At 33.0% G+C, this 16120-nt stretch overlaps 3 protein-coding genes across 3 annotated transcripts; 2 read left to right on the forward strand and 1 right to left on the reverse strand.

Moving 5' to 3' along the window:
- Positions 1-284: 284 nt before the first annotated feature.
- On the reverse strand, positions 285-2680 carry LOC132615462 (uncharacterized). Its single transcript, XM_060330069.1, has 6 exons — positions 2261-2680; positions 1936-2180; positions 1384-1593; positions 1200-1292; positions 558-1112; positions 285-407 (listed from the first exon to the last, which is right to left on the reverse strand). Exons 1-5 carry the CDS (start codon positions 2589-2591, stop codon positions 969-971), a joined length of 1023 nt encoding a protein of 340 aa, XP_060186052.1. The 5' UTR covers positions 2592-2680; the 3' UTR covers positions 285-407; positions 558-968.
- A 3762-nt stretch (positions 2681-6442) lies between these two features.
- Positions 6443-8023, forward strand: LOC132613231 (uncharacterized). Its single transcript, XM_060327268.1, has one exon. It carries the CDS (start codon positions 6443-6445, stop codon positions 8021-8023), a length of 1581 nt encoding a protein of 526 aa, XP_060183251.1.
- On the forward strand, positions 7899-10698 carry LOC132614879 (uncharacterized). Its single transcript, XM_060329430.1, has 4 exons — positions 7899-8707; positions 8798-9106; positions 9484-9538; positions 9825-10698. Exons 1-4 carry the CDS (start codon positions 8211-8213, stop codon positions 10215-10217), a joined length of 1254 nt encoding a protein of 417 aa, XP_060185413.1. The 5' UTR covers positions 7899-8210; the 3' UTR covers positions 10218-10698.
- The last annotated feature ends 5422 nt before the right edge of the window (positions 10699-16120 follow it).

The raw sequence follows: 16120 nt of genomic DNA on the forward strand, positions 1-16120 counted from the left end.
CTTTTTGTCACGAGAGACAAAATTGTAGCAAAAGATTTTTTTCGTTTGCTACGGAAATAAAAATGTGCATCCATATTCTCATTTGCGTGGCAATTATATGTACGTTTAGCTACGAATCCAAAAATTTCATAGCTACTAATTGAAATATTTGCCACGACATTGTTAGCCAATATAATGTAGCTGAGAATTCATTTTCAACATGAAATTTATAGACAATATCGTAGCAATATGTCTTCAATCGTGTAATAAATGCAATACATTAGAAAAACGATGTAACAAAGGTTCAACAATGTCATCCAAAATAGTGAAACATCACTTTATTCAAACATATCAATATACTTTTGCAAGAGAAAAAAATAATTCTTCATGTCCCCATCGATTTTGATGCTTCCATACTACTCCGCAAGCTGCAATAACAATTAAGAAAACAAATAAAAAAATGATACAATAAAGTATTCGTTTAAAAATTAAGCTTTGTTTCTTAATATGAATATTTTATAAAGAGATCACATATTTATTGGATTAGTAATATTAAAATATAAAAATAATCTACTTACGGTTAGATTTGCATAATTTGATTGTCGGCCTTGAGCTGCAACCAACATTTGAAATTTTGCTGCCCATTGTTTCTCCAACTTTGCTATCCTATTATCCGTTTCTTTCTTCATTTCTTCAATTTGCTCCTTAGCTTCCCTTTTAACTTGTTCCACACGCTCGTTCGATTCTTTTCTTGTCGATTCTAATTGCTTTATGAGTTGTACCTTTGTTGGTCTACCCCCGAAATATTCACTAATATTTTTTCCTGGGCCATATGCACGAAGATATCCATTTTTTTCTGCCCCAAGTACTTTTTCGAAGATATCATCATCATTTAAAGAAATTTCTCCTTTTTCTTACTGCTTTTTAAATTGGCCAAATTGATCCTACAATAAAAAAAAGTCAATCAAACATCTATGCAAATATATATTTTAAGGAGATAAAGAGGAAAGCCAACACGTTGAAATTACAATAGCATCTTGTTGAAAAGCATCAACTTGTTTTCCTTTTTTTCTCTTGCGAGATTCCATGAAAACTTCAACACGAGAAGGAGTTTTTCCATCTTTTTTCTCCGCCTGTGAAAATAATAATCATTATCATTAGTTAAATTTTGATAATGAAATATGATTTTTCTAACTTTGTTCTAAATATTAGATGTGTACCATTTCGTGTCTAAGTCTCGCATAGCTTTTAGTTCCAATATATGGAGGCAATGAACGTTTCGATCTATTCGTCTTGTTCTGCATGCTTTTTTTCTGAACAAAAGTTGATAAACAAACAATAATTAATATTAGTTTCTATACCACAAAATAATTTAAAAAACAGTAAACTAATTAATTCAAATACCTGAAAGTCAGCATCACTCCAAAGGTTGACCAAATATTTCCATTCATCAGCGTTAACAAGTTTAGGCTTGTTTCGCAAGCGAAGTTGATAAGTTGTCTTTGAATCGAAATACCTGCTTTTCATCTTGTGCCTATAACCTCTGTAGATGTCACTCATATGACCAAGAATTGCGCCTTTTCTTCCCTCAGAAACATCGAAATTAAATTTTTCCTATAAAAAAAATACAATTTTAGTAATCTCTGGGAACACCATATAGACTTACCTCTGGGATTCGCTAATATTATGTCATAAACATTCCTTGCTTTTAGAACTGTCGGCTTTGCCAATTTGCCAAATGTTTATCAAGTGTATGTTATACTTGCGAAATCATTCAACTATCCTGCTCTACTGCAATTCTACTTCTCACCACACATGAGGATATAGCAAATACCATTTTCATTGTTGAATCAGTAAAACATTCAACAACAACGAACATGGCAACTAATAAGTGGCATGTTCTAACAACTATCAACCATAAAAAATTAAAGAAGAAATATAAATTTTATTTCTTACCAAGATGATGTCCCACATATGGTCGATCTTTTCTTCCTCAATCTCTTTCCAACCACTTACTTTTAAGGGGCAACAAATTCGATTTCTAACTGTTTGCCCCAAAAACCAAGTAAATTGAGTTGCATTCTTGCCAATAGCTTGATCATCATCATCAAATTCTACAGGCAATTTTTCACCCTCCTGTAAGTTGATTATTTTTATGCATCGGGTAGGCCCTCTAGTTTTTCTTTTCACAACGTTTGAGCCTAAAATTGAAGATTAAATAGATAACGTCAAGTAAAAATATTGATAGAAGCAAAAAAAATCAATAAAAAATAAAAGGTACCTGTTGAATTTGCTGATTCGAGCTCTTCCACAAATACTTCATTGACCTCTTCTGATGCATTTTCTCTAGAACTATTTTCTTCGGTACTCATAAAAATATCACAATCTTTTGATAGCGCATAAATCTCGATAGACTTCTCCTTATGCCTTTTATAACTAACTAGCATGTTCCTAACATCCGAATCATCACGACATTCGACTAACCCTTCGTAATCACTAACAACTCTATCACCTCTCAGATAAAAGAACTTATCTCCCTCAAAAACATCGAAGTTGCAATTCTTTTTTAAATCAGCCAATAAATCAAAGTAACTAATAAAATCAATGTCCATGTTTGTTTTTATCAAATTCCCGTTTACATATTTTCTAGAAGGCGAGAATACAAAATAACCACCATAATGGTAGCTAATTTCAATCTCACTTAGCGTGTCCACACTTCCTACAAAATTATTGAACATGAGTTAGCTATATATGATTAAACAAAACGCAAATTCATCTAATTGAAAGGAATAATAATAATAATAATAATAATAATAATAATAATAATGAATTCAATTTGTACCCGGATAAACAAGTTCTTCAACATGTTGTGTGGGCAAATTTTCTTTAACCGGCGCTGTTTGAGCACTTTTAGGAGGTTTCATATTACCATTATCAGTCAACCGACTAGTTTTTTTCCGAAGACCATTCCTACCCATGTCTGGCTGTAAACAAAATTTTGTTAGGCGCAAAAATACTTTGAAGTTTCAGTAAATAATTTCAATGGTAATATGTTTACACTTTGAAGTTCCAGCAAATAATTTCCGGGTGGCAGGATATCAATTTCAATCTCACGTCCCCCACAAACCCATACTTTTTCTTCTATATATTATGGCATATTAAAGACCAAGACATACTTAGTGAGCAGACCCAATGCACCATAACAGTTATCACCAATTACCACATAAAAAGAATATCAATACGACTTGCATTGATATCAGTATCATAAGGAAAAGAATATCAATGCCACATAAAAAGAATACCATACGACTTACATCAATATCATAAGGAAAAAGAAACCAACAAAGAAAAGGATATTTTTTTTTTCGAAATCGTCATGTGTTAATACGACTTACATTGATGGAGGACTTTGTGATCTTACTTCCAAAGCATCGTATTAACTTGATTCGAAAGATGGATGGTTATTATGATGAGACTATTAATCTACTACTCTAGATTCAAAATTGACAGAGACGGCGAAAGCTATGACTTAGATTTCTTTCTGTAATCTGTTGCCTACATATTATGCTATGGAATCATTATTTTCACTTGGAAAAAAAAAAACAAAGAAAAGGATATACAATTACCTTACTGTGCCTTGAAAACAAAAGTTGAAACTAGGAAAATTGGAGATGGAGAAGTGACGTGATTTTTTTTCTTTCTATCTCTAAAGTGCTTAATCTTTTAGGGTTTTGGGGTCTCTAATAAAAAAAGAAATCTATAATTTAGGCATAAAAATTAAGAGGGAAATAATTTGGAGGGAACTTTTTTGTTTTTGTTTTTGTTTTCAAAATTTCACCACAACTCTTTTAATTTTTAATTTCGTAAATTAGAGAAAATTATTGTGAATTCATCATGTTTCCCTTATAATAGACAGAACACTTAAAAAAACGTTAGCCAAAAATTTTCTTAATAAAAAATATATTGTTGTTTAGACACAATTGCCTATTTATTTAAATACTATTTTAAACTTACAATTACAATAAAGTCTCGTTAAAGTAAGTCGAATCGAACTAAATATGAGCATCTAATCGATAAAGTTAATGTTCCAAATTCCAATAATAGAGTTAATGTTAAATTGAATTAAATAGGACGATCAACACCTAATTACACTAGATCGATAAAGTATTGTCTTGATCGAACAGGTCTGACTCAATAATAATTCTCGAAGCACTTGATCAAGATGAACTCGAGTGAGACCATCCCACAACCACCCAAACAAAAATTTAAAACTCTTTTAAAAAAAAAATTAAACTCTTTTTTTTTAAGGGGCTAAAGAAAATATTTTCCAAATTTGGAATTGCCAGGGAGGGGAGGGAGGGGGGGGGGGGGTGATGTAAAAAGTCAAAGAAAAAATTAATTCTTTTCGAGGGTGGGCACGCGGTGGGGGGGGGGGGGGGGGGGGGCGGTGTGGTGCGGGTTGGTAGGAATGGTTGGTAGAATGTCATTTGCAGGATTGGTTTCCTTACTTTCATTAGGGAAGTAATTTTCCTCGTTCTTAAAAAACTTGTTTTCTTAGAGAAAATATTTCCCAAATTTGGGGGGAAGGGTGGTGTTGTGGGTGGGGTGAGTTGGGTGGTGGGGGAGTTTGGTGGTGGGAATGGTTGGTAGAATGCCACTTGTAGGACTTGGTTTTCCTACTTTCTTTAGGGAACGATGCATGTATATGCATCAAACGATGAACAACTCTAATTACACTAAAATGTATTATTTCGAGTCAAATAACAATTTTTGGAGTACATGAGTATGAAGCTTGAGCTGGATTTAGCTAATATTTAGATATTATCTATTTAAATATTTAAAACTTACACTTACAAGTATGGTTGTGTAAAGTTAAATCGAATCGAACTATATATGAACATTTAATTACATTAGATCGATAAAGATATTATTCCAATAACAGAGGTCCGAGTCAAATAACATGAATTCTTGAAGCACTTGTTCCGGATGAAGTTTGAGCAACCTTAGTGAAGTTAATTTGTTGCTTAAATCCAATATAAGTAGTCAGTTAAATATATTAGATATAATCTAACTATTTATTGAATTATATTTAAAATTTACAAGTAAACCATGTAAATTGAATTAAATAAAACGATCGACACCCAATTACACTAGATCGATAAATGTATTGTCCACGTCGAATATGTGTGAGTCAAATAAGAATTCTCGAAGCACTTTATGAAGATGAACTTGAGCAAGACTTATAGTTTGTTTGGCTAAACTTCTAAAATTAGCTTATTTTGAAATGTGCTTTTCAAAAATGTACATTTGGCGAAAAGCAGTTTGTGTTTGACCAATTAATTTAAAAACACTTTTGAGGAGCAATTAGTGTTTGACCAAGCTTTTAAAAAGTGTTTCTAAGTATATTTTTCTCAAAAATGCTTTTCGAAAAAAATGTTTTTGGGCAGAAGCTATTTTTTTTAGCTTCTGAAAAATAGTTTCTGCTACTCTTTAGAAGCAGTTATTTTCTTCCAAAAGTGTGGCCAAACACCTCACTTTTTAAAAATAAGCACTTAAGGGAAAAAAAAATAGCTTGGTCAAATAGGCTCTTAGTGAAATTCAATATAATTACTTAATCAAAGATAATTAAATATAATTACTATTTATTTAAATTATATTTGAAACTTATGAGTATGCAAAAATTGAGTTGAATGGCATCGAACAATGAACACCAATAATTACACTAAAAATGTACTTTTCAATAGAATTGGTTCAAGTCAAATAAGTAACTAATTGAGGACCCAACCCTTCTCCCTTATTTTAATTTACTCTCTCACCCAGAATCCCCAAAACATATTTGTGCGCTCTCCCTCACCTCTGCGGACCACACTTCTCACCAACAATCCCCAAAGCCATTAAGGTATGTATTCCTCCAGCTTTCTCTCTATTTGTTTTGCTTTGTCTTATCACACTTGCTGATAATTTTATTCCCTTGGCACAAATTCCACTCCCTATTTTCCCATGAACCCCTTCTAATGTATCCTTGCTCTTCGATGTCTAGTACTGTTTTTTTTATTGTTGTTTGGTGTCTAAGATTGGTGATATTAGAATCCTCAATCAGAAAAGCAGAAAGTAAAAGGTTCGCTATTAGCCATGATTGGAGTTCTGTCAATAAGGTGTTTGGGATAATGCCTGAGCTTTCATTCTGGTTATATAGTCATGTTTAGGTGCCTAATATATTGAACACTTGTTAGAACCATTTATAAGTAATTCAAAACCATAATACACTTGGTAGAACGACATCTAAGGTATGATAAGTAAATACAGATATAGCACCAAGATGTGAAATTTAGTGAATTGGGTTGAAATACTAGGATGTTTGAGGCAATCATGTTCTGCTTTGCTGAACTCTTGAAAGTTCGTGAGTTTTTTATGCATCTTGATCTCAATCTTAATCTTTTTTTTCTTTGTAGGAAATTTGAAAATGGACAAAACTTGGATGCGTTGTGAAGATAGATTGAGCGATACTTATGTAAACGGAGTTGACAGTTTTCTGGAATTTGCTTTTAAGCACTCAGAACTAGAAGGTGCAATTCCTTGTCCTTGTAAGAAATGCAACAATGTTTTCCACTGGCCTAGAGGTGAAGTCAGGGATCATTTAATAATTAATGGGATAGTCAAGGGATACACGCGGTGGCTTTATCATGGAGAATTTGCACCTAAAGAGAAAAACACTAACAGTGAAGTAAGACCAGAAAAAGTAAGAAAAGAGCGAGGTGATGATATATTTGAAATGATTTACGATGCTGCTGGCCCTGAAATCATGGATGATTCCAGTGGGAAGTTTCAACATGGTGATGCTTCAGAGCCTACTTCAAAAATTTTCAAATTATTGGAGGATGCTACACAACAACTTTATCCTGGTTGTGAGACATTCTCCAAGCTGTCACTGATTGTGGAACTATTCCAAATCAAGTGTCTTTTTGGGATAAGTGATAAAGCAACTGATAGCATACTGAAGTTAATTAAGCGAGCACTTCCTTCTGGTGAAACTTTACCAGAGACATTCTATGGAGCAAAGCAATTGATTAGAAATTTAGGCCTTCGTTATGAAAAAATACATGCTTGCGAGAATGACTGCATGTTATTCTGGAAACATAATGCAAAAGCTGAATCTTGCTCGGTTTGTGGTGAGTCTAGGTGGAAATCAGTTGAAGGTCAAAAAACTAATGGCGGTGCTCAAGGAAAGACCAAGAACAAAGTTCCTCGAAAAGTTTTACGTTACTTCCCCTTGAAACCAAGATTGCAAAGGTTGTTTCTGTCATCAGAAATTGCTTCAGACATGAGATGGCATCATGATCAGCGTTTGAAAGATGGGGTTCTTAGACATCCAGCAGACTCAGAGGCGTGGAAACATTTCGATTCATCTAATCCAGGCTTTGCTAGAGATCCTCGTAATGTTAGACTTGGATTAGCATCTGACGGGATAAATCCTTTTGGTAACTTAAGTGTTTTTCATAGCACTTGGCCAGTGATTATTACTGTATATAACTTACCCCCTTGGATGTGCATGAAGCCACCATATTGCTTCTTGTCTTTGTTGATACCTGGCCCTAAAGCTCCTGGAAATGATATCGATGTGTACTTAGAACCATTGGTAGAAGAGTTACGAGAGTTATGGTATTACGGAGTCGATACATATGATGCTTCGAGAAGAGAGAATTTTTGTATGCGGGCAGCACTCTTATGGACTATAAATGATTTTCCAGCTTATGCCTACTTGTCTGGATGGAGTACGAAGGGAGCTTTGGCTTGTCCTTCATGCAACAAAGAGACTCCTTTTACTCGATTAAAGTATGGTCGTAAGTTTTCTTACATGTGTGCTCGTAGGTTTCTATCATCTAATCATAAATGGCGGCGGAATAAACGTGATTTTAATGGAGAAGTAGAAAAACGATCTGCTCCTAAAGCTCTCTCTGGAGATGATGTTTTAAACCAGTTGTCCAGTTTGGAAGACGTGAAATTTGGTAAGACCAAAAAAAAAACAAAAATACGAAAAAAGTAAAGGGATTCATAACTGGAGGAAGAAGAGCATTTTTTTCAAACTTCCTTACTGGAAAAATAATTTAATACGCCACAATTTAGATGTGATGCATATTGAAAAAAATGTTTGTGATAATATCATTGGGACATTATTAGATATATAAGGAAAGGCAAAAGATAATTTGAATGCTAGTCGTGATTTGAAGGAAATGGGTATAAGGAAAGATTTGCACGCAACTCAAAAGGATGGAAAATGGTATTATCCAGCGGCATGCTATTCTTTATCACCAGATGAGAAGTCTAAAGTATGCAAGTTCTTGAAAATGGTTAAGGTTCCAGATGGTTATTCTTCCAATGTATCACGGTGGGTGAAGTTAAAGGATCGTAAAGTTTATGGAATGAAGAGTCACGATTCTCATATTCTGTTGGAACAGTTGCTTCCTCTTGCAATTCGCGGAGTCGTGCCAAACAATGTCTATGATGCTATCACCGAGTTAAGTATTTTCTTCAGAGAGTTGTGTTCAAAAACATTAAGGGTTGATGTTTTGGATCAACTTGCAGCTCAAATTCCAATAACATTATCCAAATTAGAAAAAATATTTCTACCAACATTTTTTGACGTTATGGTGCACTTGGTCATTCATCTCCCAACAGAAGCTAAGGTTGCTGGACCTGTACAAAACAAGTGGATGTACCCAATGGAGCGGTATGTTTTTAATATTATAATTTTAATTTAATGTTATGTGATTTGTTAATTTATCATGCTAAGCAATTTAACTGTGTGTTTATCATGTAGATTAATGGGCAAATGGAAATGTTACGTTCGTAATAGAAATCAGCCTGAAGGATCTATTGCAGAGGGGTATATTGTTGAAGAAAGTCTAATATTTTGTTCAAGATATTTACATTGTGGCGCGAATGGATATAATCGAATGGACAAAAATTACGAAGGTGATCATGTTGAGTCATACAGTGGATTATCAATATTTGAACAAAAGGGTTGTCCGTTATTAAGAGATACATCCAAAAATCTTGAAGAGTTTGAGCAAAAACAAGCTCATCTTTATGTCTTGAGAAATTGTGAAGAAGTTCAACCATTTCTACGGTATGTTTCATTATATTATTGTGTTCACTAGTCTCCCGTCTCAAATTATTTGTTATGTTTCTTTTCCACACGCCATAATATTAATTTTGGGATGTTTGACTATTTTACCCTTATTTATGTCTTAAGAGGGGTAATCTCTTTTCATTGAATATTTATTCTATTTATATGTCATCTCCCCATAACTGAGGTGTTTGTGTTTGTAATCTTCAAAAACAATTACTATTAACGGTAAAATGGGAAAAAATAATAATTTTTATCTTGAACTTCTAAAATGACAAATAATTTGAGATAACTATTTTTAGAAATCACGATAAATAATTTGAGACGGAGGGAGTATTTGTTAGCTTTTCTCACTTCTTATGGTTATGTTTAAACAGAGAGTATGAGCAGAACAATCGGGACATGAACTTCGATGATTGGTTTTCCAATCGAGTAAGTTTTTATTGTTACTTTGAATTCAATTTTTTTTTTGGTAAATACCTTTCTGGACAAAGTCCCGAACTTAGTGCAACATATGAACTCTCAAGACCCAAGGTCTTTCTACTCTTTCAGCTAATCTACTTAGTCAACTAGGATATACATCAAAGTGTTGGACATAAACTTCTTTGGATACCCATGCCATGAATTTCTTCCAGATAGCTCCAGCTACTAAACACTCAAAGAACAGGTGCTGAATTCAATTTGTAATACTTATTTATTCATTTATTTTTTTGTACAGATTGTACAAATGCGCAGAGAAGGGAATTCACTTGCAAGTTGTGAATTGTATTCTTTGGCTAGAGGCCCTTTTAATGGAGTTCAAAGATTCAAGGGTTATGAAATAAATGGTTTCAGGTTTCACACTAAACTACTTGAGGAAAATAGGGTGAAGCAAAATAGTGGGGTTTTAGTAAGAGGAGTAGTGAATGGTCAAAATATTAATTACTATGGTGTTCTAACTGAAATAGTAGAACTTCAATACTTCAAAAGTAAGCGGGTTGTTTTGTTTAAATGTGACTGGTGGGACGTTGATCACATAGGAAGAGGAGTGAAAATAGATAAACATGGTGTTGTTAGTGTCAATACTAAGCGAAAACTAGCAACAAATGAACCATTTGTGCTTGCATCTTAAGCAGAACAAGTTTTTTATATCAAGGATAATCTTCATCCAAATTGGTCAATTGTCTTGAGTGGTCATTCTACTTATTTTACTGGAGCTGTTGTAGGTGAAGATACTTTTCAACAAGATGCTTGTAATGATTTCTTGTGTACATTTGAGGAAGATGAAGACTTTATAAACTGGGGAAGAAATAATCTTGATGTTATCAGCACTGATGTTGCTTTAGCTGATGATATTATTGACGACATCGAATCGGAGCCTGAAACCGATGATGAAGATTTGTTATTGTGAACATTTGAAAATCTTATATGGATATGGCTTATACTAAATTGATGTTAACAAGTTAACTTATTTCTTGAGGGATGATGTTTATTTCTTTATTATATTGAGTTATTCTGATTGAATATGAGTTAATATTTAGTAATGTTGAGTTGATAATTTTGATTGGATTGAGTTGAAATGTTATTTTCTACCGGGTGTATGTTGATGGATTATTCAGTTACAGGGGAAACTTTGTCGATTTTTTTGTCAGATCAATAGACTAAAGTAATAGCCAGTTTGACATTATCCGTTTGTTGAATTGAATGACGTTCGAGTCTTGATAATGATATTGATTTTTGGTGAGGCTAGTTATTCATGTCATCTCGTGTTGGCATTTTGTCATTTTAACAATGTATTTTGTGCTTCCTTATGTAATGTGCAGGTATATATGGTGATAATTTTTTTTCAAAATAATTTTGGTAATGACATTGATTTTTGGTGATTGTTGTAATTCATTTTGCCATGTATTGACATCTTTTCATTTAAAAAGACAATGTATTATTTTCTTCCTTGTGTAATGTGAAGGTATAATTTTTTGAAAATGGTAACAGAATGTGCATGTATTATATCTGTAACTTCTGGAGAATGGTGAATGAAAAAGCTAATAGAAACATTGAAAATTCTAAGCTACAAGTATATTTCTGCAGCCATTTAATTTAATGTGTTTATTATGATTGTATTCATACTATTTTTATGGTAACTACAAGTGTAGGAAATCAAATTATTTAATTTGGCTAAAAGATTAGTATTGCTACAACAAAATTCAATTCGTGCTAAATAATACTAATTATTAGCTATGAAATTTTATCATAACAATAAATCTGTGGCTATATGATTCTGTCATGACAAGTAACTATATCTATTAAGCCAATTATTGTCACGAATTTTAGTACTCAAAGTAAAAATATTTATCTTGTTGGAATATTTTATTTTAAGTATTTTTTTATGGCTAAAAGGTTACAATTGCTACAATAAATTTCAACACGTGGCGAAAATTAATAATTAGCTACGAAATTTTACTATAACAAAAATTCTATAGCTATATTGTGTAACTATTGCCACAATCTTTTATAACTTGAAACAACTATATTTATTTAGCTACAACATTTTGTTTCAAATAATTTGTTGTGGCTAAAAGGTTACTATTACTACAGTAAGTTTCAATCCGTAGCAAAAATTTATAATTAGCTACGAAATTTCTTTTTAGCAAAATATTCGTGGTTATATCATTTAGCTATTGCCACAAATTTTATAGCATGAAGCAAAATTATTGATTTAGCTACAATATTTTGTTTCAAATAATTTATTGTGGCTAAAAGGTTACTATTGCTACAGTAACCTTTATCGCGTGGCAAAAACTTATGATTAGCTATAAGAGTTTATCGTAGCAATAAAGTTGTAGCTATTTCGGTAACTATTGCCACGATAGTTAGCAATTATGGCAAAAATGAGAAATTAGCTTTGTCAATTTGATTTTCGTGGCAAAGAAATTTTACGAATTTGTAAATAGCTACGGAATTCAAATTTTTGTGGCTATTAATAGGCAATAGCTACGCTTTTTAAATACGTAGCTTAGATTTCGTAGCTATAGATACACTGTGTTGTAGTGGTGTTTGACGGTAATGATAATGTGGCATATATGGAAGTCAAGAAATGCTTGGTGTTTTAATAATGAATGAGCTGACCCTCCAAACATTGTAGCAAAAGCTTTATTTTAGTATAATGAATTTCTTGAAATAATGATAGCTGATGCTTCAAAGTGTAATTTACAAAAGACTCATGAATATCAACTAATAGTGCCCGAAAAAGGGATTTGTTTATTTGTTGATGCAGGGCTGCAGGTTGAATCGAAGAAAGCAAGCATTGGATTTGTTGCTATGGCTAGCAAGGGTGTTTTGTTTCATGCCCATGGATCCCTGATTCAGTTCGTTGAGAATTCTATGATTGCTGAAGCGTTTGTAATTAGACAAGCTGTGGAAAAAGCGATACAAAATGGATGGAGGAAACATTATATCTTTTCTGATGCGAAAGGGTCGTATATATATTTAAGAAAAACGCGCGGGCTACCTGGGACATGGATGTAGCTTGTGAAGATATTTGAAATTTGTCTTCCTATCTAGATCATGTTGTGTTTGTAAAAATTCCTAGAAGTTTCAATGTATACAGCTCATAAAATAGCTAAGTTTTCAATTTCTTTGTTGCATGGATGTTTTTGGGAAAACATTTTTTCAAGCTGAATTGTAAATGATGTTGTACGCTCATTCGGACATATCATGTCTTTAATGAATTAATAGATGAAGATCTCTGTGGAATAAAAACAAAGACTTAAGCTATGTCGCTTTTGAAAGCCGTAAACGTTTTAAATCTTTTTCAAGCACCAAAACAAAAATTACTCTCTTTGTGATTGAAGTATTGATTTATATACTTTTTAATTTTATAATTAGGAGCATAGAGGTTCCTTTCAATATTATTTAAACAATAAGAGGAATTTGTTCTTCCTTTTAACTATTGGTTTTATTTTTGTTATTTGGAGAAAAATTTGATGAGTGAGGAATAATTGGACCAAAAATATCTATTTTTTATTGTGATTCACTATAATTTAGAAGCTTTTTCAATCAGGAATTATTATTTTATAATACTTTGCAAGGTTTACTTAAAAGGAGATTTGATTTGTTTAGTATTTAGACACAATTTTTATGAATGGAAATTAGCTGAACTATTTGTCATGTTTCATCTATTTTTATATGAACTAATTTATAAAATGATCAATTAATAAATTCATTAATATTTTCTTATGATTGCGCGAAGCGCGGACAAATTAATTAGTTAGGAGTATAAGTGAAAATGAAGGAGGTTTGAAAGAGAAGCGTAAAATTAGGAGTTGAATAGTGTGTTTGGTGGAATTAGGTTATTCACTCTCAATTCTTTTAGCTTCAATTGCTAAATCTAATTTTTGTCTAAACTTTTGCCATTAATTATTAAGTGTGGTATATAAATGTCAGTACCCCTAGTCTAGTTAACAAGAGAGATCTTCCTAATAATGGGTGACACTTCCTTTTAGATATTATTCACAATCTTCAGTTATACCAATTAGTCTATTATATTTCATAGCATATCACTCATAAAATGCAAAATAAGATATTCCAAATCTTAGAACCAAACACCTCTAAATTTACTACTATAATCTGGGATTAACGAAAAAAAAAAAGTAAAAAATCAAATGTACTTACCTCAATTTTCCCTAATGCTTTGATTTATCATTCCTTAGTTGGAGAAATATGTGACTATGAAAGAAGATTTAGTGAAACAGAATTAATTAGATGGTAGAGTCAGAAAAAAGCTTGTTTCTTTCATTTTTTTTTTGGGTTTAAATTATCAGAAGGCAAGCCTCCTGATGTTTTATTAATAATCAAAGCAGTCTACAGAAATAAAGAAAATACAAGTTGATAATCATCTTGAAATACTCCCAAGATGATTTTACACTTTGCCAACAAAAAGAAAATAATTTCATCCTATGATTAATCTGTCTTCACTCCTATTGGATTCTTCTAGTTTTGATTCTCATTGATGGAATTTGAGCTTTGTCCAGATTCAATATCTTCCTTCCCTTAGATGGTAGATCCTGGAACATGTGATATTCTAGTTTCTCTTCAGTTTCCAATGCTGTTTTGGCTAGAAAATCTGCAAGTTGATTTCCTTCCCTGAATGTATGTAGAACCTGTATTTTTTAGCCGCCTCATTAGATGCTTCATATGTTCCACTCTTTCAACAAGCTACCAAGGGATCTTCCATACATCTTGCAATATGTTCTTCAGGGCCAATGAATCAGTTTCAATTTGAACATTCTGCATATTTTTGGCATGAAGATAGTAAACTGCTTCTTGGACAACAACTGTTTCTGCTCCCGTGTTGGTAGCAACTCCTATATTCTTGGCTTGTGCATAAAAAAGGTCACCTCTTTCATCTCTAATGCAAAAGGCATATGAACTATGGCCTGGATTTCCTTGTGATGCACCGTCAGTGTTGCATTTGAGACCATGATGTGGTATCTTCCATTGTGCTTTACAGAAATGAAGTCTAGGCCTGTAATTACTGAGAAAAACTATAATTGAAGGACAGTCTAGTGGCAACTTGCTTAGCCATGGATACTTCACTTTGATCAGCTGATAGATTAATTGTTAAGCCCGATATACCATACTGCTATAAGTAGTAGTTCTTCGATGCTTTATTGAGTTTCTTCTCTTCTATATCTCCCATAATAAGATAGCAGGAATGGCCTGAAAAATGCATTGCAACTTATAAGATGCAACTGTTGTCCACCATAAGGTGATCACCTGCTGCAGTTGCAATCCTGCTATGTTTAAACCTGCAAAAGAAGTAAACTGTTTCCAAAGCTTGAAAGCTATTGGAGTTAGAAAAAGGTGGGACATTGTTTCCTGCTTTGAATCCTCACAACACCAGTATCTAGAGACAATCTGAATATGTATTCTTCTTAGATTGTAATCTGTAGCTATCATTCTTTTCCATAATCTCCATAAGAAGAAACTTATCTTGATTGGTAAACCTTTCAAACATATGAATCTATATACTGCACTGCTCTCTTGTTTACTTCTTGTTTCCTCCCATGCACTTTTGACTGTAAATTGGCCATTGTTTTCTCCCATCCACCATGCCTTGTCATTGTCTACCTCCATCAATTCAGGTCTGATGTTTTCTTGGATGTAATTAACAGTTTCTGTTGATTCCATTCTTCACCAGATATAAACTCTTTTACTTCTATCTCTTCTTCTATATCATGCTCATTATCAAAAAATTATAATGCACCTTGCTTAGTCCAGTTGTCAAACTAGAAACTAGAAGTGCCTGCTTTTATTTGCCATCGTATCTGGTGTTCTACTTCCTCCCTGACAGCCACTATTTTCATCCATGCATGTGAAGCACCTTTGTCTTGCGCAATCATAGGATGCAACTTCTTACAATACTTATTTCCCATAAATGCACCCCATAATGATATGGTTGTTCTGAAGTTCCACCAGAGCTTGGCAAAAAAAGCTTTGGATATGTCATGCAGAGATCTAAAACCAAGTCCCCCTTCATCTTTTGGAAAACACATTTTGTCCCAAGCAACGCAATGTCTCCCTTTAACCCCAGCAGTATTGCTCCAGAAGAACTTGGCAAAAATCTTGTGCAACTGATTTATGACCCCTTTTAAAGGATTCATAGCAGATAATAGGTATACAAGCATAGTTTGTAATACATGTGCAATCAATATGTATCTTCCACCAAATGAAAGCAGTCTATTACATCACCATGTTCATAACCTTTTTGATACGGCTCTCATAGTACATAATCTTCCTTCTACCATAGAAAATCGGACACCCTAGATATGTGAATGGGAATGAACCTTTTCTCATCACAGTTTTCCTCCCTACTCTACTGACAATATTTGGTGGAGCTTTTTTATGCAAATAAAAGGAACTCTTCTCATTGTTGACCAGCTGACCTAGTAATTTCTCATAGTCTCCCAACACCTTAATCATTTTCTTCAAAAAAGCATTTTCAGCTAAACAAAACAAGATTGTGTCATATGCATA

Source organism: Lycium barbarum, chromosome 10, assembly GCF_019175385.1.
Source record: "Lycium barbarum isolate Lr01 chromosome 10, ASM1917538v2, whole genome shotgun sequence".
Taxonomy (NCBI): domain Eukaryota; kingdom Viridiplantae; phylum Streptophyta; class Magnoliopsida; order Solanales; family Solanaceae; genus Lycium; species Lycium barbarum.

Excerpts from the sequence above, each read along its gene's own strand:
- LOC132615462 (XM_060330069.1), bottom strand. The coding sequence starts at position 2,591 with ATGGACATTGATTTTATTAGTTACTTTGATTTATTGGCTGATTTAAAA. Across the intron at positions 2,181-2,260 it reads CGAATCAGCAAATTCAACAG|GCTCAAACGTTGTGAAAAGA; the intron begins GTACCTTTTATT and ends CTTCAATTTTAG. Across the intron at positions 1,113-1,199 it reads CGAGACTTAGACACGAAATG|GCGGAGAAAAAAGATGGAAA; the intron begins GTACACATCTAA and ends TTATTTTCACAG.
- LOC132613231 (XM_060327268.1), top strand. The coding sequence starts at position 6,443 with ATGGACAAAACTTGGATGCGTTGTGAAGATAGATTGAGCGATACTTAT.
- LOC132614879 (XM_060329430.1), top strand. The coding sequence starts at position 8,211 with ATGGGTATAAGGAAAGATTTGCACGCAACTCAAAAGGATGGAAAATGG. Across the intron at positions 9,107-9,483 it reads GAAGTTCAACCATTTCTACG|AGAGTATGAGCAGAACAATC; the intron begins GTATGTTTCATT and ends ATGTTTAAACAG. Across the intron at positions 9,539-9,824 it reads ATGATTGGTTTTCCAATCGA|ATTGTACAAATGCGCAGAGA; the intron begins GTAAGTTTTTAT and ends TTTTTTGTACAG.